The sequence below is a fragment of the Diabrotica virgifera genome, chromosome 5 (assembly GCF_917563875.1).
Source record: "Diabrotica virgifera virgifera chromosome 5, PGI_DIABVI_V3a".
NCBI lineage: Eukaryota > Metazoa > Arthropoda > Insecta > Coleoptera > Chrysomelidae > Diabrotica > Diabrotica virgifera.
In genome coordinates, this window is record NC_065447.1 from 52,213,095 (window position 1) to 52,235,818 (window position 22,724).

The 22,724-nt window shown below is 32.1% G+C and overlaps 1 protein-coding gene across 1 annotated transcript in view; it reads left to right on the top strand.

Moving 5' to 3' along the window:
- Nucleotides 1-22,724, top strand: part of LOC126885725 (axotactin) — a 128,203-nt gene that overhangs the window by 60,524 nt on the left and 44,955 nt on the right. Inside the window, exons 9-13 of the mRNA XM_050652493.1 lie at nucleotides 5,510-5,727; nucleotides 7,575-7,748; nucleotides 11,158-11,383; nucleotides 17,002-17,252; nucleotides 19,172-19,597. Of these exons, the coding sequence (XP_050508450.1) occupies nucleotides 5,510-5,727; nucleotides 7,575-7,748; nucleotides 11,158-11,383; nucleotides 17,002-17,252; nucleotides 19,172-19,597 (1,295 nt within the window). The remainder of the gene's footprint in view (nucleotides 1-5,509; nucleotides 5,728-7,574; nucleotides 7,749-11,157; nucleotides 11,384-17,001; nucleotides 17,253-19,171; nucleotides 19,598-22,724) is intronic.

Genomic DNA, 22,724 nt, shown 5'->3' on the forward strand with positions numbered 1-22,724 from the left:
ACTAATAACCGTAATGCACTTAATGTAATAGTGGAAATTTCAGCAGATATATTTAATTATCTAATTAATGAAAAGGAAAAAATACATATAGGATGGAATAGCTACAGATTTTTTGAACACGTAAATATTATTCGTTGTTTTCGGTGCTGGAAATTTGGACATTTCGCAGATAAATGTACTTCACAGGATGTTTGTCCATTATGTAGAGGTCAACACAAAAAAAGATGAGTGCAGAATTACTAACGATAATTTTACTTGTGTTAACTGTAAATATGCAAATGAAATTCTTAAACTTAAACATGTTAATTATAACCATAATGTATTTGATAGAAATTGTAGTAGTTATCAAAGACAGTTATTAAAAGCCAAAGAAAGAATAGGGTATAATATCTAGCCATCAAAGACGCCTTCAAATATTACACGCACAAATAAAAAGTGTACAGATAATCTTCTTCTTTCTTGTATTAATGCTGAAAGTTACTATAAACATTGCGATGAAATCAAACTTTATGTTCAGGTATATGACCCACACATTTTATGTTTAACGGAAACTTGTATCACTAGTGATTTTTCAGATTCTGAGCTACAGATCCCTGAATATGTAATGGCGCGTTGTGATTCTAGTAGTCGTCATACAGGAGGAGTTCTAATTTATACGAAAGAATACATAAAAGTCAATAATATCAAAACATTTATTATTGACAAGAGTCTGTGGGTTTTGTCTTTGGATGTTGTAATTAATGGATCATATTATGGAATAGTAGGTATTTATAGATCGCCAAGTGGTAGTATAATTGAATTCATTGATGTATTTTTCAAGTGGATGGATGATTATTATGAATCACATAGTAGTTGTAGTATAGTCATTGCTGGAGATTTCAACATACATTATGATAAAAATTGTCAGGGTAAAAGTAAACTGAAAGAATATATAGAAAATAATGGAATGCAGCAACTTGTAAATGAATATACAAGAATTTTTAAAGATTCACTATGATTGATCTTCTCATAAGTAATGACTATACGTTAACTGCTCATGTAGAAAAAAATTACATAATATCTGATCACTGTATTGTCCATGTGCTCAATAATAAAGTAACTAAAAGTGAAGTCATTGAAACAAAACAAATTCGTTCTAAAATAATATATGATAATATCGTAAACATGTTGATTGAAAAAGATTGGGCATATTCTTCGGTAAACATCGATGAGGTTACTGATACTTTCATCAGTAATATCGTAGATGTTTTGAATAGAGTGCCACCAGTTAAAACTGTGGAAGTTAAGAACTTTGGTAATAAATGGTTTGACAACACTTGTAAATTGGCAGTTAAGAATAAAAATCTTGCTTATAAAAGATTTTTGTTTACAAACGATTGCGTAGATTGGAATAACTATAAAATTGAAAGAAATAACTGTGTTGGAATTTTAAAACACGTTAAAATTAGATTTTATGAGTCAAATATTGACAGGAATAGGGGTAATTCTAAACAAATGTGGAAACATCTCAAACAGTTAGTAGGAACTAATAAAACTATATCACAATTTCAAAGTCTTGAACATGAAGGTGTAACATATAGTGTAAATTTGGCAAACATATTAAATCAATATTATGTTGATAGTATTAAAGATATTATTGTAAGTTTTGACCAAAATAGTGATATTAATTTAAATTTGCAGACAGTTGTTTCATCTGATGTAAATTTTGAAACTTTTGAGAGCATATCACTAAACCAACTATATGATATAATCAAATTTCAATATAAAAAAATAGTACGGATGAAGTAGGGCTTGATATTATCAAAAATCTATTTCATGTGTTAGGTTATCCTTTATTAAATTTAATTAATATGAGTTTAGAGAAGGGCCTGGTGCCCAAGCAATTTAAAATATCAACTATAGTTCCTGTTCCAAAAGTTCCTAATACCAATAAACTTGATCAATTACGTCCAATAAATATGCTCCCATTTTGTGAAAAAGTTTTAGAAATTGTGGTGTACAATCAGCTGATTAAATTTATTACTTCAAATAATATCCTGTAAATTCTCATTCATGTGAGACCGCATTACAGTTAGTTGTCTCAGATATGAAAAGTATTTTAGATACGACAGGGGTCGGTATATGCGCAGTTTTTATAGATCTCAAAAGAGCATTTGAAACAATAGATCGTCATATACTTCTTTTGAAATTAAAGAAATATGGTTTTAACGGGACAGTTTTTAATTGGCTGGAAAATTATCTGTCAAACAGGTACCAAAGGACTAAATTAAATAGTGAAATGTCAAATCCACAGTTAAATGATATTGGTGTGCCGCAAAGCAGTGTACTTGGACCTCTACTTTTCATATTATACATTAATGATTTGGGAAACGTATTAAAAACGTATTAAGTAAATGTAAAATTCATCTTTTTGCTGATGACACATTAATATATTTTTATGGGGAAGATTTTGTTGATGTAGTGGACACGATGAATCGTGAATTGCATTTATTGACTGAAAGATTTAAGTTAAACAAATTGAAAGTCAATGAGTTAAAATCCAAATACATGTTTATTGGTAATAATACTCTTTTCGGGAAATTCTTAAGTTTGGATGTTCACATTAAATTAAATAATGAAAAAATTGAAATGGTTCAGGAAATAAAGTATTTGGGATTCATATTGGATAGGGAACTAACTTTTAGTAAACATGTTGATTACATTTGCAGAAAGATAGGGAAAAATAGGTTTTTTTCGAAGAGTATCACCATTTTTGACATTTCAAACTAAATTAACAATTTATAATTCGTTAATATTACCTCACTTTTTATATTGTTGTTCATTGATTTATACAGGATGTTCTAATTATGACAGGCTTCAAATTCTCCAAAATAAGGCTATGCGAGTAATATTGAGATGTAATCGATATACTCGAATTCAAGATATGCTGAAAACTTTAAATTGGTTAAAAGTTGAACATTTTATGTATGTCACATAATATACCTTATCACATTAAAAATAGCGATAATGCAACTATCTTTAAGAGATTATTAGTCCATTATATTAAAACTAAGACCTGAAACCAATTGGCAATGTTTGTTGTACTTCCAGTGTTTTTATTTTTATTTTATTTTCTCTTTTATTTTTGTTTATATATTGAATGTTTCTGATTAATTTAATTTGACAATGCTTATTTCTTTATTTGTTTAGTCTCATGTTTTTAATTTTTGTAATACTTTATGATAATTATACAGCGCTCCTTGCCTTGACAATTCTTATGTAATTTGTACAGGTGTGGAGTGCAATGTTTTTGTTTTGTGTATTATCTATTATGATAAATAAATAAATATCTATCTAGTAGTGTTTAATTGTCTTCACAAAATATTGTATTTTGTGTTTGTGTATTTTTTTGTAAAATTTATTACTAATTTTCTTTGTTTATTTGTTGCATTTACATAAAAAGATAGTTTTTAATTGTTTCAAAAATGTTGCATGTAGTGGTTGTGTTTTTGTTTGTAAAATGTATTACTAATAAATTATTTTTATTTCTTTATTTGCTACAGTGTTACATTGATTACCGGATTGATAATCGGTAATCTTCAATTGTCAATTCAGTCATGGCTTACTTAAAATTTAGATAAATTTAAACACCTAAAATAATTTGATCTGAAAAATGAAAATATCTCGAAAACTTATAAATTTGGGCATAGGGAATGTTATATAAAAATTAAAGTACGTTAATGTTACTTTTCAATAATGATATAAAATACAGGGTGTTCCATTTAACATTACTGAGAAAATAATGTACTTGCGTTTTGACTCACCCTGTATTTGATATAAAGAAAATTAGCAATATCAATAATTTTTAAAAATTTTGATAATAAATAAAAAATATGGCATTAATAAACCATTGCTGTTGTGCTTATTTTTATTTATACAGGGAGTTGAGCTTGTTACGATTTTCATACAAAATTGGTTATAACTTTGTAAATACCCTGTAAAACATTACAAACCTTTATATTTTTGTGATGGAGAAGTTACCAGGATTTCGAATATAAAATAAAATATAGGGTGTTCCATTTAAAAAAAAATCATAAGTTAGGTCTGCCACTGTGTTATCGAACACCCTGTAACATTCTAACTAATTTTTTAATGTGAAGCTCAAAGGTGGCTAAAATTTTTGTTATTAACTTTTATTGCTATCTATTACTATAGTGGAGCTATTGAGCTTTACCCTACTAATCGATCACCCTGTATTATCAATCTATCACTTTTAGTGATTTTCGCGGCATTATGCAATAAGGATTTTTTTGCCCATGTGATGTTTGAAGATTCTACTGGTTTATTGCTTATTTAAGGTCGCGCAGCTTCTGTGTTGGTGCTTTTTTAAGGATCGTTATATTGTTAAGTCGTTAAGTGGGCAGTTTCTTAGCTTCATGTGAAATTCGTCTGATAAAAATTGATGGTAGCTATTGCAACCCTTTCTTGGATAAGTCCTAACCACGTCTCCAAAGGGTTTTTAGCGGGATAAAATCAATCAGATTTCTGTATCTATTTCCTGATGATATCCAGGTAAATACTCATCTTGGGAGATGTTGAAAGCCTGTATTGAATCAACATTTACACAGATAGCCAAGCGGGTATTCTGACATTAAAAGAGCAGATCTGTTGGCAAAACAAGGTTCGAGAGAAACCTTCGTAGGAACAGAACCTTTTTATGGTATCACTAAAGATGCTACAAAAACGAGGTTCAGAAGTGGCTGATATGGAATCATCAAAAGAAATGAAGAACCACCCAAGAGCAAATCCAAACTAAAAAAATAATCAGAAATATTGATAAAAAAGCTCTCGAACAATTTGATGAACCTCAATAAACGAGTCACTGAAATAGTGACTAGACATTGTCGTTTAAGAAACCACCTATACAAACTAGGTAAGGTAAATGAACCATGGTGCAAAAAGTGCAAAATGGAAAAAGAGACTGCTATACATATCATATGCCATTGGAATGTATCAAATGACATAAGGCAGAAATTCACTGGTCGACTGAGGTTTGAACCAGAAGAGATCCTAAAACTACCAACAATAAAACTATTGGCCTTCGTTGAGAATACAGGAGTTTTTAGTTGAGAATACAGGAAAAAACAAGGTATGCTACAAAGGTCTTATGACCAAGTGCCAGAGACTAACGAGTCTTACCTGAAGAAGAAGACTGTTTCATATACCTAACACGCGCCTTAAAGTTTGACGTGACTATATAAAGAAGTGATCTGCATATTGAATGATTTTATTTCTATTATTTCTTTTACTTGTCAAGCAATTCTACAGAATAAGTATTGAAGAGTGTGTAAAATATTGGTATGTCCAAAATTATTGTATTGGACTTAATGACTTTTCAGTTGTTCAACTAATTGCTAAATACTTTTAATTTTGGCAGTAATAGTTTACTCTTATTAGTTCTATTTATTTTTAATGCTTTACAGGAGTAGTATTTCTAGAAGTAGTCTTCTTAAAACAATTAGTTTTACAGGGGAACGTGTCCATGTTCAATTGGTAAAAAGTGTGAGAATAAATCCCAGTGGTGTAACTGCGAAGACATAGATGATGACAAATGGTACACAGATGATGGCTATTATACTAGCGCCAAAAGTGTGGGTATTACCGAAATGGTGTTTTTGCAGCAACCTGACCTACCAGATGATGCGCTTGGAAGAATAACTCTGGGACCCTTAGAATGTGTAGAAACGAGTAAGCAAAAATAAAATAAGCAGTATTTAAAAGTATATATCAAAAAATAGACCTCAGATAGTATGTGTAGATGGTAATCACTTCATAGGAGCAGAATAATTAGTCTTAGTCATAGAATCATTAAGTGCAAACCATAAAATCGTTAGAGATAAGTTTTTAATGACATCTCCAATCTTCAATGTTTTTTTCATTTTTCTTCTCAGAAAGCTCTCTGAGCTACACCGATCATACTGCAGCCAAATATATTATTGTACATACATCTTTTAATGATTATTATACAATTCCCTCTTTTTATTGGGAATAAACCACAATTTCAGTTTGTGTGTTAGACAAATCAAAGTTTGTGTGTTGTGGCTTTAGACAAAAATAATCTTTTTGCCACAGAATTCTGTTACAAAGACGTTTAAATTTTTTTTCTACGAGCGTGCAAATATGTCTACTTTCGCGCACGCCTTTTAGTTTAGAAAGTTTTACTTTTCCGCACGCGTTTTACTTTTCCGCATGCGTTTAGATATTTTAATATGACCATAAATAATTATAATATGTGCAATAAACTAATATTTAGATATTATTTACTTTTTTATTTCCAATGTATCTTATTGTGTTCCTGTTTTAATGAAATTAACGCGACAATTCGATGAAATAAAATTATTTTGACATAATATTCGAAAGTCAAATCGGTAGACAACAGTCGTTTTGAATCATCGTCATGGAAACCAAGATCGTCGTCATGCTAACTAATTTAGCATGACGACGATCTTGGTTTAGATGACGATATTGAAAGTTTGGTTTTGACAACCTTGTCAAAGAATTAATTTGTGTATGTATTTTCATATTAATTAAATTAATTGATTAAGATTTGGTCATTTTTTAAAGACTCGTAGAAAAAATATTGTTCCTAACTCTTACAGAAAGTCTCTTTTCCGCACTCGACTGCTTGCCGAACGACGCGAAGCGGGAGTTGACTCAGTCAAACTGCAGTCGCGTGCGGAAAAGTATGACTTTCTACATTTATTAGGAAAATAACTATATCCTAAAATCGTTTATAACCTTTATTGTGATATTATATAGAATTGTCTAATAAGATAAAAGATTGCTGATGTTAACTAGAAGGCTAATGTTGAGGATGATTAAACCTAAATATAAGTTTCTAGTCTGATCCCTTAATCGAAGAATACATGGTATAAGTCTCCGATAGACTCACTATTACACGGACAGAAAGGAGTTTCATAGATTCCAATCCTAAGAAAATGCTCTGAAAAAGGCCATGTTTTGGCCGAGTTATCAGTGAGGAATGTACATACCTTATTATAGTTGTAGCGTTGATTGAGGTCCAATACCTCAATCAACGGTTGTAGTTAAAATGAGGATTATTTTTTTATAATAATGGATGAATAGAACTGTAACGATTTCTTGATGTCTTCTGAATTTTTTTTTATATTTTGACCTCTATCTTTCCCTGTCAACATTCCTGATAATAGAAAATAGATCTTTAAAATTGATAATTTTTGTGATTTCTGGTATATCAGATGTATTCTTGCCATTCTATCCACTATTTCGTTTCCAATTTCTCCACTGTCCTTTAACCCAGAGTAAAGTCACTGTTTTTTTTTTGGTGAGTTTTAGTTCATGTAATAATATTTTAATATCAAAGAGAATGGAATTTTTGAAATTATCTAATGGTCGGCTACAAATAGCTTGTAATACTGCCGACTGGGAGTCTAACACCACAATTTTAATTTAAAATATGCTTATCTTTACGTATATTTTTTATAAAAGATTAACCATGTTTTTACATGGTTAATCTTTTACAAAACTACATTTTACCATTAGTTATTACTCTTTAGATACGCAGAGATATGTGGTTACCTTTACTACAAGTCAGTCGTATATTGAGGTTCCTGGATGGCGAAAAGGTGATTTGGCATTTTCCTTTCGTACTACCGGCAAAAAAGCCATTCTTTTGTATCAACCTCCAATAAGGCCAAACTATCCAAGTTTCATGGTTGCCTTAACAAGTGGTAAGTTTACATTAATCTTATAAAAAATTCTTGATTTCATTTTTGTCAAAAAACTAAAGATTTTGTTGTTCCTTTTTTTAGTTATTTTAACAAGAATCCATAAACAACTTTTTCATTAAAAGGTAAAGTTTTCAATCCTAATAGCAACATTAATAGTATTGAAAAATATTAAAATATTACTAAAATATTTTTAAATTGAACACTTATTGGTCCATTTCCCTGGTGACACCTCCAAGGTTTTTACAATATGCAAGCCAGATGGATGCTGCAGTGAAGACAAAAGGGAAGGAGTTCTACACTATGCAATTCACAACCCCCGTGTGCAAGCCTATTAAAGTTCAAACGGAAAATGGACCTAGTTACTCTATAGGAGTAATACTAATATAAAATAAAAATAAAAATGTATACCATTTTTATTCAGTTGCAATGCAAAGGCAAAACAAGCTTATTTTTCACTTAGAATACGGAGCGCAGTTCAGCACTCTAATCGACGATTTACGACTCTTATTGGAGTCATCATCGGAGAGGCGTAGGCCTGCTGCTCCAAACTCGAAGTGACCAACCATGAAAGCTTATCCCCACATTGCAACTGACGTGTATGTATTAGGTGACTAGCGTCATCTGGCAATTGAAAGGTAAAGTTTTCAATCCTAATAGCAACATTAATAATATTGAAAAATATTAAAAATATTACTAAAAGATTTTTAAATTGATAACTTATTGGTCCATTTCCCTGGTGACACTTTAAAGGCTTCTACAATTTGCAAGCCAGATGGATGCTGCAGTGAAGACAAAAGGGAAGTAATTCTACATTATGAAATTCACAAACCCCGTCTGCAGCTTGGTAAAGTTCCAACGGAAAATGGACCTAGTTACTCCATAGGGGTCTTCTTCTTCTTTGAGTGCCTCTCCTATCGGAGATTGGATATCATTAGGGCGATTCTAATTTTATTTACTGCTGTTTTGAACAATTCGTTAGTGGTACAGCCAAACCACTCTCTCAAATTTCTCATCCAGGACATTCTTCTACGGCCTGGATTTCTTCGTCCTTGGATTTTTCCTTGCATTATATTTTGTAGGAATGTGTACTTTCGTCCCCTCATCAGGTGGCCTAAGGGGTAATACTAATATAAAAAAAAAATTTTTAAAATCTAACACATCGGTCAAAGAAAAGCGTGGCGCGTGTTCATCGAATAAACGGTTTTCGCCCCACGCTTTTCTTTAACAAATGTGTTAGATTTAAAAAAAAATATTTTTTGCTTTTTGGTTAATTTTTTTATAAAATTTTTAATTTTAGTCACTCGTAAGTAAAAAAAGCGGTTCTTTTCATATTTTTTTATTTTTTACTTTTTAGTCTTACACTTTTCAAACATTAAAATATATCGTCATGTTTATTAAAATATGTATTACAACATATGATGTACTAACACAAAAGTAGTCGGAATCGGCAAAAAATTTGAAACTTTATTGTTTATTAATGAAGCATAACGTAAACAATTAACGTAAAAAGTGAAATTATATATTGTTCATATCATTAGCTATACAATCCGTAAAAGTTTCAAGTTTTTACATTGTAAAAAACAAGAGAATTTAAGCGTTTTCCATTAAAATCGTTATTTTTTTTTATTTAAACAATTAATAAACATGAAAAAAATTTTTTATTGACTATTCGTGTATTGTTCTCGCGAATGCATATGTCTGCAAATTTTCATTCATTTGCATTGAAGAAAAGGCAGTCAAATTAACGTCTAAAGATTTGACGCAAACTATTGAACTAAATAAAAGCGTTTAATAAAATAAAAATAAAAATGTGTTTTCCGTTGGAACTTTACCAAGCTGCAGGCGGGGGTTGTGAATTGCATAGTGTAGAATTCCTTCCCTTTTGTCTTCACTGCAGCATCCATCTGGCTTGCATATTGTAGAAGCCTTGGAGGTGTCACCAGGGAAATGGACCAATAAGTTTTCAATTTAAAAATCTTTTAGTAATATTTTTAATATTTTTCAATATTATTAATGTTGCTATTAGGATTGAAAAATTTACCTTTCAATTGCCAGATGACGCTAGTCACCTAATACATACACGTCAGTTGCAATGTGGGGATAAGCTTTCATGGTTGATCACTTCGAGTATGGAGCAGCAGGCCTACGCCTCTCCGATGATGACTCCAATAAGAGTCGAAAATCTTTGATTCAGAGTGCTGGACTGCGCTCCGTATTCTAAGTGAAAAATAAGATTGTTTTGCCTTTGCGTTGCAACTGAATAAAAATGGTATACATTTTTGTTTTTATTTTTCATTAAAATGGAAAAACCAAAATTTCTGTTTTTTACACACATTCCCATAAACACAGTGCGCCAAGTAGAACCTTATTTGTTCAATGCCTAATGGCGGGAGTGGCAGCCATTCTTTTAAGCACATCAAAGAAGCAAGGCAGAACAGATCTCTCTAGTCGTAAAGAAAATAATCCATCTAGGAGAAGAATAACTGAAATCACACCAACGGTAGAAAGACCTCTGAAGCTAGGGAAAAAATCAACCTTACTAGAGGAAGAAAACCTTGACGAAAGATTATCTGGACCTTCAGGTTGGGGTTGGAGCGCTGGGCTAGCTCCTCAAAATTTTAAAAATTGCTAAAAGCCTGATCGCAATGCGTTCCTTGAAATTTGACAGAAAGTAAAAGACAACGACTTAGGCTATTGAAATGGCAAATTAATATTGGTTTCTGGAATATTCAAGGACTAATGAGAAAATAAGCAGATTTGTGACATCAATTGATGTCAAAATGAGGAGCATAGGTTAAGATGGTTTGGTCATGTTCAACATCATTCTCAAATCGCCATAAAACATAGCCTTCTTAAATCATCAGTCCATCTTGACCGACGCTTTCCTTGTCTTCCCTTGGACTCCATTCCAATAACCTCTTTGTCCATCGCCCATCTGTCATTCTGGCTATGTGTCCTGCCCGAGTTCCTGGAAGAAGCTGGAGAGGAAGACCAAAGAAGACGGTTGGAGGGAGACGGAGACGCTTAGGCAGGACATGTAATAAAGAGGATTGATGTTGATATAAACCAATGTAGAAACTTATGGAGAAATTAATTTATGTAACCCGTCCCCGCATAGGGATAATGGCAAAGATAATGATGGTGATAAATCAAGAAAGAAGCAGAGATCTTGGGTAATTTTTCTAAAAACAAAATGGATGTCACAGTACTAAGTGAAACAATAAAATGGATCATGGTTATCAAATAAAAGACGTCTATATCCTATTTTATAGGGGAGTGGAGAATAGTAGACGAGCAACTATTTTATCTAATAGTCAAAATTTTTGTAGGATTACCTACTTATTTTTCAGGTTCACTAAAATTCTTCTGTCAGCTATCTACCATAGGTATAACCAAAGCTTTTTTTTAGATTTTCAACTTACTTTTAATTTTACCCTTAATACTGGTGTATCCAAAGAACTGGTAATAATTTCTGGTCGTAAATTAAATGGTGGTGAGTGGCACAAGGTCTGGATCGATTACAATAAATATCATGTCAGGTTTATGATTAACGAAGATTTCCAAATGGTCAATTTAAAACCCGAGGAAGAGTTCGGTCCATTCGAGGGGTCCATGTTTATTGGAGGGACAATTAGGTAAACACAAAATTACTTAAATATATAACATTAAGAAGTATTCTGCGGCAGTTAAGATCGGTCAAGACTGTCAAAATTAATAGGTGGTTACCTCCTAGCCAAGAAGCATTTTTTATTACCCAGTTTCTTTTGTAAACGTGTATTATTAATATTCCTATTTCCATTGGAAGCTAGTGATTATATGCATGAATCAGTCTTTCGTCAAAAGTATTTGAGTTCTATAGTTAGAGAATCTTATATTTCCGGTTGAAATGCTCTTTTGATATACCCTGAGTAACTTATTTTTCACGTATTTGTATAAAAATGTTTAGTAGTGACTATGACAATATTATTGCTGCTTTCGTGCAAGGTGTCTTAAACCTCGTGTTCAAAAATAAATACTTTCAGCAAATGAATGATTTAATTCTAACCATTAATGAAAAAATGGTCTCATTCTTGGAAGAGATTAAGTATCTGATACTATTATTACATTTCGGTTTAGAACGTTCTCCGCCGTTTTTTCGACTTCCAATCGCCACTTCGCCCGGTTGTTCCATAGGTCCATTTCTATGTTTCTTTCTCTCGCATCTTTGTCTACTCGTTCGCTCTAACTAGGGATGGCGGTTGTTGACAAAACATCGGTTTTCGGTTATACCGGTTTTTTCTACCTACGGTTTAACCTGCCGGTTATAACCGGTCAAAAAACCGGTTATTTCATAAACCGGTGTTCGGTTTGTTTATTCATAGCCAATACCCAATAGGTTACATTTACATTGCGCTTTAGTTTGCGATTCTCCATTCGAATCGATATCAGTCTATATTAGTATAGAAATCAGTCATCAGTGTTGTGAAATCGATTTGAGTCAGCTGAAAATTTCTCATTTTCGCGCGATGAGCGAAAAATTTTCCCATTTTTCTCTGAATTGAGCATTTTTTCACTTATCGGGTTTTTCACCGGTTATTACTTTAAAAAGAGAAAACCTGTTATAATCGGGCCAAAAAACCAACCGGAAAAACCGATTATCGCCAAGGAAAGAAACCGGTTTTAGGTTATAATCGGTAGGTTTTTCCTGTCCCTAACTCTAACTTTCTCTCGGTCTACCTCGTTTTCTATAATTGTTCGTTTGATTCCCAATATTTCTCTAATGCGTTCGTTGGTAATACTTTCTCTTTTAAATCTTCCTGCTGTTCTTGCCCCAAAAATACATTTCCGTTGCTCTCAGCGTTACCATTGTTCTTTCTTTCAGTTACCATACCTCACAGCGATAAAGAGTGATATTTTTCACTATAGTCTCATATATCGTCTTTTTGTTTTCTTTTCTGATGGGTTAGTACCATAAAAAAGTTTAACATTGTGATGGCTTTTCTGTCGTATTTCTCTCTCTGATCTTCTTCTTACGTTGGCCATTACATTTGCCCCTTTAATTTTATTTGCAGCAGCCCTGAATAGTTCTATGGAGGTCATATTCTTCCATTGTCGTAGGTTTTTCTGTCGTATTTCTCTCTCTGATCTTCGTCTTACGGTGCTGTATCCTTAAGGACGTTGACCATTACATTTGTCCATTTAATCTTAGTTGCAGCCCCCCTGAATAGTTCTATGGAGGTCATATTCGTCCATACAAGAACGCAATTGAAGAGATAATTGGATAAAGGACATATGTCACATTTTTTGAGAAAATTGTTTTATTAGCTTTCTGTTCTTGTAATATGCTGTTTAACCTGTTAAAATTTTAAAATTACCTATTTTTAGCAAAATAAAAATAACAGGAATTAAAGCAATATGTCACACAATGATTTCCGAATTGTGGTGGATAAAGGTATTATGTATGTCCAAAATTGCGTTTGGACATCATACCTTTATCCACGTCAAATGTGTAAATATGGAGAATTTTCTACTTACTATTTGGATAAAGGTAATATGTCCACAAAATTTAAAATATTTGGCTTTAGGTAACTTTTTTAAATTTAATTTAAAGCGTAAAAAAGTACCTTCAGATACCTGTTTAAAAAAGTATAGCAATGCAAATTTATAAAACAAATAATTAACTTGGAACAAAAGACACTAAAATGCTTATTACCCAAAAACATTATTTTGTGACATATGACCTTTATTCACTTATGTCTTCTATTATATCTTCAAAAACCTATCCAGGTGCCGACATAGGATCAGATCACAACCCAGTAGCGACCAAAATTAGGCTCAAAATGAAAATAAAAACGCAGAACAACAGATGTAAAAATCGATACAAGTAAACTAAGAAACCCACTCATAAAACAACGCCTGACAGATGAAATTAATAACCGTTTAATGAATGTTAAAGAACAAATCCAGCAAAATACTGAAACAGAGACAAAATGGTTATTAATAAAGACAGAAATAGATAAATGTCAAAAAGAAATTCTTACACCAACCAGATACAAAAAGAACCAATGGATGACGGAGGAAATCTTAGATTTAATGGAAGAAAGACGTCAGCATAAAAACCAAGATAATCAGATGTACAAAATGTGAATAAACAAATAAAATCCAAAATTAAGCAGGCTAAACAACAATGGTTAAAAGAACAATGCGCAGAAATAGAAGAACACCAGAAAAGACATGATAATTTTAACACACATAAAAAAATTAAGGAATTAACTCAGAACAAAAGAAAACCGGGAATACTAAAAGATACAGATGGGAAACTTGTGTTGAGTACTAACAAAAAATTAAAGAAATGGACAGAATACATAAATGAATTGTTCAAAGACAATATAACAGAGCAGATGGAAGTAGAAGTATTACGGTTTTAAAAATATTAAAAGAAGAAATTAAATCGGCATTAAAAAACAGCAAATATGGTAAAGCAGTAGGTCCAGACCAAATCCCAGTAGAAAGCTTAAAATGGATAAATGATGAAACCTAAGGCAAGCCGCACACCAAAGAAACATGAAACGTAAAACATGAAACATGAAACGTAAAACACGTTTCATGAAAATAAAACACAGATAAACAAATCTTGAAGTCCGCCTACCAATGAAACGAGTGTGATTCATGCTCATAAAACATTTTTATTTTCGAAAAGTTTCATAAATGGCCGGACGTCTATTTGTTTAGCAGTGTTTTATTTTCATGAAACGTGATTTACGTTTCATGTTTCTCTGATGTTATCCTTAGGCAAGCCGCACACCAAAGAAACATCAAACGAAAAACATGAAACATGAAACGAAAAACATGTTTCATGAAAAGAAAACACTGCTAAACAAATCTCAAAGTCCGCCTACCAATGAAACGAGTGTGATTCATGCTCATGACACATTTTTATTTTCGGAGAGTTTCATAAATGACCGGACGTATATTTGTTTAGCAGTGGTTTATTTCCATGAAACGTAATTTACGTTTCATGTTTCTTTGATGTGCGGCCTGGCTTAGACATTATCGTAGACTTGTTTAACACAGTAGTGTACAAAACAGGAAACATACCAAAACAATGGTTACTCTCAACCTTTTGTGCTATCCCTAAAAATACAAACGCTAAAGATTGAAGTGAATACAGAACAATATCATTAATAAGTCACATTCTCAAATTATTCTTGAAAATAATACATGGTCGTATAAATAAAAAAACTAGAAGAAGGAATAGATGATAGTCAGTTTGGGTTCAGAAACGGAATAGGAACCAGAGAGGCGTTATTTGCTTTTAATGTGTTAGCTCAAAGATGCATGGACATGAATGTGCATGTTTGTTACGTTGATTTTGAGAAAGCTTTTGACAAAGTAAGACATGAAAAATTAGTCCAAATTCTAAAGACAAAAAACATAGACAAAAGGGACTTACGAATAATAACAAACCTTTACTGGAATCAAAGAACACAAATTGTAACAAATAACGAACCCAATCCAGAAATTGAAATCAGGAGAGGAGTTCGGCAGGGATGTATTATGCCTCCATTACTCTTTAATGCATATATTGAAGCCATTTTTGAAGAAGCATTGCTATCTCAAAGTGAAGGAATAATAATTAACGGAAGATATATTAACAACATAAGATATGCAGATGACACCGTGATTATGGCAAGCTCTGCTGAACAACTCCAAGTACTACTAAACAAAACAAACAATTTCTGTGAAGAATATGGACTAAAAATGAATATTAAAAAGACCAAATACATGATATTAACTAAGAAAATAAACATACAAACAAGCATAAATTTGGGAAATGTACCGATAGAAAGGGTTGATAAATACAAATACCTAGGAACCTGGATTTCAGAGAAAAATGATCAAAAAACAGAAATAAGGACCAGGATAGAAATAGCAAGAAATGCGTTTGTAAAAATGAAAACAGTTCTCTGCAACAAAGACCTTAGCTTAGAACTGAGAGTAAGAGCTTTGAGATGCTACGTGTTCTCGATACTACAATATGGACTTGAAAGCTGGACATTAAAGCAAGAACACATAAATAAGCTACAGTTATTTGAAATGTGGTGTTACAGAAGGATGCTTAGAATAGAATGGACACAGAAGAAAACGAACACGGAAGTATTGCGAGAAATGGGTAAAGAGTGCGAAATAATAAACACAATAAAAATAAGAAAGTTACAATATCTGGGACACGTAATGAGGGGACCGCGATATGAAATGCTGACTGATAATACAGGGAAATATAAGAGACGGAAGGAATATAGGAAGAAGGAGAGTGTCATGGTTAAATAATTTAAGGGACTGGTTTAGATGCAGTTCTATAGAACTCTTTAGAGCAGCGGTGGATAGAGTAAAGATAGTGATGATGATATCCAACCTCCTATTAGGAGACGGCACTTGAAGAAGAAGAAGTTCATACTTTTGATTTCTTACGATGTGACGAAAATATTGTGTTCTCTGATCTTTTATTATAAGCATAATAAGCTCTCTTTCCTTGTTCATACTCCGCAAGGCTTCCGCATTTGTCTATTTACGGTAGCACCAGAGTTCGAATGCATAGATCCTTTTTTGTGTTGCTTCTGTCATTTTCATGTCTCTGATGGATTTATCTAATATTCTATCATGCGAAATTTTGTTGCCTAGGTATTTGTAAGTAGTCGTAGCAGTGTTTATCGTGGTTATGTCGTCTAATATGAGACCTTTATATTGTCCTCCAATGCACAAGTTGAGCCAGTTGAGCGGCATCCAGTTGAGCCAGTAAAAGTAATTTAAACGTCATCATCATTTTATATTGACTTCTCTGGGAAATTTTAAATGAACACTGTTAATAATACCTACCAGGAATCATGAACAAAGGCTTGTTTAATACCATCTGTATCTTGACCACATGGATCTGATTTAATCTAAAAGTAAAACGCTATTTATGTTTTTAATAAAGATTATATTATTACAGGCCAAGAAAAATGAATGAGCTTGTCATAAGTTTTCAAGTTTCTTAGTAGTAATTCAGATTAGAGAAATATTGCTCATTGATTAACGTTAATCGCTGTATCATTTTAAAACTAATCATTTTGAAACTAAAAAATGTTTACTATTCTTGCATGTTGTATTATTATTTGCAAAATTTGGAAAATATATACTGCGGAGATTTCTACAACGTATATGTTTGACTACACATTGGTTCTATGCTAAAAATTTCTACTAAAATTGTTGCATTTCTACTTCCTGTTCGTAGCGATCTTCTTGATCCAAAATCATCTGTTCACCAAGGACTAATTGGATGCTTTCGAGGTCTAGTTGTAAATGAAGAAATATTAGATATTTATAGTTATATGAGTGTACATCTCAGTGAAATCATAAAAGACTGTAAACCATCATGTGATCCAAACCCGTGCCAAAACGGTGCACAATGTAAAGAACTTTGGAGTAACTTTCAATGTATATGTCCAAACCCATGGGCATATAGTGGAGAATTTTGCGAAACAAGTAAGTTAAATATCATATATTTAATGTCTTGTTATTGGCATTCACGTAATAGTGATTATATTTAAAATTGTGTTCAAATTTCTTATCCTTCTTCTTCATTTTTTATAATTTTCTTAACTATTAAGTTGTTAGTTATTTAATGGTATTACTTCTTTTTACCTGTTATCAGGAAAGCACTTCTTCCCATAAAATTCACAATGAAATTGTAAAACTATTTAAATTCGACAAATAGATATTCTTACAAAAATCTTCATACACAAAACTTGCAAAATTCCGCAAGATTGGCTAAAAGCTACGTTTAACCCTCCCTAAATCCAACAACATGATTGTTGAATCATATATGGTTGTGAGACATGGACGTTAAAAACCACAATGCTAAACAAATAAGAAGCATTCGAATTGTGGTGCTATCGACGAATTTTAAAGATATCGTGGGTTTCGCGCTCTTCCGATGAAGATGTTCTTCAAATGATGAATTCAGAACGTGTGCTCATAAGCATCATAATTAGAGTATCTAAATAAGGAAAACTGGAGGGAAAGAGATGGATTGGTCGAAAGAAACTTTCATGGCTGCGTAATATTAGACAATGGTGTGGCTCCACAGTAGAAGAATTATTTCGCGCAGCAGCCGATAAAGAAAGGTTTCAGGAAATTGTAAACATGATGACGGCCAACGTTTGAGTACAGACACGGCACCTAAAGAAGAAGAAGAAATCCAACAACGTCAAAAATGTAACTACTTTCGACTGATAAGTCTCATGTCCTAAAGTTATTTCTGAAAACAAATTGCAATATATTTTACAAGAAGTGCGATGGGGATATGGGCCCAAAACCCTAAATCATTTTGCTGAAATCCTTCATTCTCGCACATTGCATACAGTACAAAAGATAGAAACCAACTTCAACCAAACTATCAAGATCCTATTGATACCGATTTATCTACAGAGGGTTTAACGAATTGTGCTCCTGCGTTTGGTTTTTAATTGCATCAAAGCGTTGGCAAATCTTTTGCTGAAATTCTTTATTCTCGCATATTGCATACAGCACAAAAGACAGAAACCGACTTTCTTCTTCTTAGGTTAGGCGAGACTAGTTAGTCTTTGGCACTTGGTCGTAAGGCCAACAGTTTTCTTATTGGTAGTTTTAGGATCTCTTCTGGTTCAAACTTCAGTTGACCAGCGAATTCCTGCCTTAGGTCACTTAGGTCATTTCAATGGCATAGTATGTTATAGCAGTCTCTCCTTTCATTACGCACTTTCTGTGCCATGGTTCATTCACTTTATCTAGTTTATGTAGATGTTTTCTTAAACTGCAATGTCCGGTCACCCTTTCAGTGACCGTTTTGATCTCTCGTTTATTGAGGTTCGTCAACTTGTTCGAAAGTTATTTATCAATATTCTTAATTATTTTTTTAGTCTGGATTTGCTCGCGGGTGACTTTCCATTTCTTTTGATGATTCTTATCAACCATTTCTGAACCTCGTTTTTCGTAGCATCTTTAGTAATGCCACAGAAATATTCTGGGTCTTCAAAAGTTTCTTTTAAGCTTTGTTTTGCCAACATATCTACTCGTTAATTCCCGTGCATCCCTTCATGACCCGGCACTCGACTTTATCGAGTTGTGTTGTCTTTCGTTTATGGCCATTCTAGTAGATGACACTTTTGTAGGTATCCAGTTGAAGTGGGAAATTGCAAGAAACATTTGTCTACATGCCTGCGTATGAATTTGTATCTACCAGGATTTCTAATTAGGCAGGGTTCTGCCAAAATGTATAAAATCCTATTGATACCAATTCATATACAGAGGGTTTACCGAATTGTGCTCCTGTGTGTGTGATATATTTGGTTTTTAATTGCAAATATTATTATAATATCTGATAAAATAAATAGAATATTAATTTAATTCTTGAAATGTTTTAGATATCAATCAGAATGCAATAACATTTACCTTGCCAAGTTCGTATTTGAAGAGGAACTATTTAATAAACGACACCAGCGAAGAGAAAGCCGTACTCTCCAAAATGTTTAGGGAACAGATTTTAGTGAATCTCAGGACGTACGAGAATCGTGCTTTAATTTTTTATGTAAACGATCATCTAAACAATTTTGCTCAATTGTATATTGACAACGACACTCAAGTGATATTCTTGTTTAACTACGGAAACAAGATTCACAACGTTACTGTGAATTATGCAAATTTAAACACTAGTAAGTCCGTTCAGATTGCGATAGAAAGAAGGAAAAACTTAACGAGAATGCATGTTAACGATCAAAATAAAACTATACCGTTTGGGGTTAAGCTGTTAGAGGAATATTCGAATAAACCATGGATTAATCCAGATATGGGTAAGTTATTATAGATATATCGAGATCTTACTTTCATGTCTGGCAGGGGCGGCCCGTCAGGGTAGGCAAGGTAGGCGCCGCCTAACCTCTTCAAATGTACAATAATAAATTATTTATTAATATAAATTACTTATTCCAAAACTAATTTATAAATTTTGATACAATGCCTAAGTATCTAAAAATCTAAAATAAAACAAAGCTACTTTTTAATTCATCTCCAAAGTTGTAATAATTATTGTACGCTTCCCGTAGCGTAGCACTACTACCGTGACAGCTCTATCCTAGTAGTCCAGGGCGCATCTGTTTTGAGATGGACGTTGAGAGGTGACTCAAATTTTTTTGCAGAAATTGTTTGGAAATAACTCATATAATAATATTTGAGTTATCCTCACACTCAAAATGGTCCGGAACATTGTTTAAATAATCAAAATGTCAAAATATGAAGGAAAAATTCGATTTTTTTATTGGTTTTTTGATTTTAACTTTAAAACTATTCATTTCTGAGAAAAGTTGTGTTAACATAAAAGTTGCGTAATTAAATTTCCTACAATATAGAATTGGTTAAAAGTTTAAAAAATATTCACCCTTGTTGCAAAATAGCAATAAATGCGAAAAAAACCATACAAAAACAAGTATTCGCATTTTACGTTTTTCAACTATTTATGCTACTTAGGACCTTTATGTTTCACCCAGAAAAACTTTATGATATACTTAAACAACACTGTAAATTTCATTAAGATCGGTTTAATAGATTTTGCAAAATAAATTTTGCAATCCAGCTTTCGCAAAAAAAATTCATTTCTTTAAAATGTTGCAGGACTGAAAATAAAGCAGATAGCAAGTTGATTTTTTTTGCTTATAGAAGTGTACTGTACCTTTCATTTGCAATCCGCAAAATTAAAATCGATTAATTACCACGGCGCCAGGAAATTTTTTAAATAAACATTAATTTTTGGTGCTATGCGCAGGACAGCGGTGTTCGATTCACACAAGTTGATTTCCACCAAAATTTCTTCCAATCTTTATCTAATATATTATTTTCTTACTCTATATTTTGTTGTATATTAATATTTTAATTCCACAAAAATCAAACTAATTTTATTATTGTTAGTGAAATATTGTTTAAACAATTGCATATGTTTAAGAATAATTAACTTTTATTCTCTAAGTTAAAATATATGAACAAAGAAAGTTTTTGCTAAAAAAAGTGTTATTTCAAAGGACAGAGTATGTGTTTTTTTTTGCAATAAACAAATTTATTTATTTATATCGAAATGTAATAAAAATTAAAATGTATCAATCATTATCAAAGGTCATTGGAATGCCCAATCAGAGCAAACTATCCGCTGTCCTGCGCGTAGCACCAATAATTTATGTTTATTTAAAAAAATCCTGATGCCGTGGTAGTTAATCGATTTTAGTTTTGAAAATTGCAAATGAAAGGTACAGTACACTTCTATAAGCAAAAAAAAATTCAACTTGCTATCTGCTTTACTTACAGTCCTGTAACATTTTGAAAAAATGAATTTTTTTTGCGAAAGCTGGATTGCAAAATTTATTTTGCAAAATCTTTTGAACAGATCTTAATGAAATTTACAGTATTGTTTTACTGTATCATAAACTTTTTCTTAGTGAAATATGAAGGTCCTAAGTGTAGCATAAATGGTTGAAAAACGTAAAATGCGAATACTTGTTTTTGTATAGTTTTTTTTTGCAATTATTGCTATTTTGCAACAAGGGTGACTATTCTTTAAATTTTTAACCAATTTTATATTGTAGGAAATTTAATTACACAACTTTTATGTTATTACAACTTTTCTCGGAAATGAATACTTTTAAAGATATAATCAAAAAACGAAGAAAAAAATCGAATTTTTATTTCATTTTTTGACATTTTGATTATTTAAACAATGTTCCGGACCATTTTGAGAGGGAGGATAACTCAAATATTATTATTTGAGTTATTTTCAAGCAATTTCTGTAAAAAAATTGGAGTCACCTCTCAACGTCCAAATGTACTAATATTTTTACAGATGCGCCCTGGTCTATAGGGCAGGCTCTTTTAAAAGTAGCCGAACAGAATTCGCATTTTGTCTCACTCTGGCTGTAATATTGTCGCTTGCCTGGCCGTGATGGCAGCATTTCCAATACATATTTTGGGGCTATAGGTAGGCTAGATTTTTTTACGCCTTTGACATTGGTTGTGCTGAGCTGCATCTCGGGACTGCCAATTACATGTTTTAGGATCCTGACTACCAATTCTGAAAAAAATGAAAAGTTCGAATTTTGTCATGAAATTTGGTATGTGGGGTTAGAATAATATTTCTAACAATGTTTCCAAATAACTTTTTGCGATATCTCTAACGCGAAACAAAATATTGAAAATTCATCCTGTTTTAAAAAATATAAACCATCAAAATAAATGACTGCAAAATTTCAAATCTTTATTTATTTTGATAGCCGAAATATAAGGGTCCATCTTAAATGCGACACACTGTATACAGGGTCTTTGGTAAAAAATGGGCCATAGCTTAACCCTAGATTCCTGAGGTTAAAATATGTCGATTTAAGCTAACTTACTTACCTTAGTACGAAAGTTTAGTCCAGAGAAATAAGATTTTTCTCGTGACACATACCCCTCCAGGCCGAAACCAAATTTTTTGAGTGGTATGGACATCTATATTATTAACCTATATGTTTCCTGCAGCCGATTTTGATGATATACATAGTTATAAACAAATGAAGATCGAAAAACGGTAAATTATCGCTTTTTTCGTCTATTACCAAAAAGTTAAGCACTTTAAACAAATTTGAGAGTAAGAAACTCATAAATCGTATAAAAAACTTCAATACGGCATTCGCTGAATATGTCCATCCTTATTGGTTGCTTAGAAAATTGCAAAATAAATCATAAATTTTGAGTTTTTATAAATATTCATAACTTAGGTAAAAATTAACTTAGAATCTTCTTATTACACGGAATGCCGCGACTTCTTGTATATAAATTATATTTTAAATTTCAAAGCAATTGGTCAAATAGTTTAAAAGTTATTTAATTTGTTTATCCCAAATTAATTTTTTTTGCAACACTATAAGTCAGAAAATTACGAGGTTACAATAATACTTC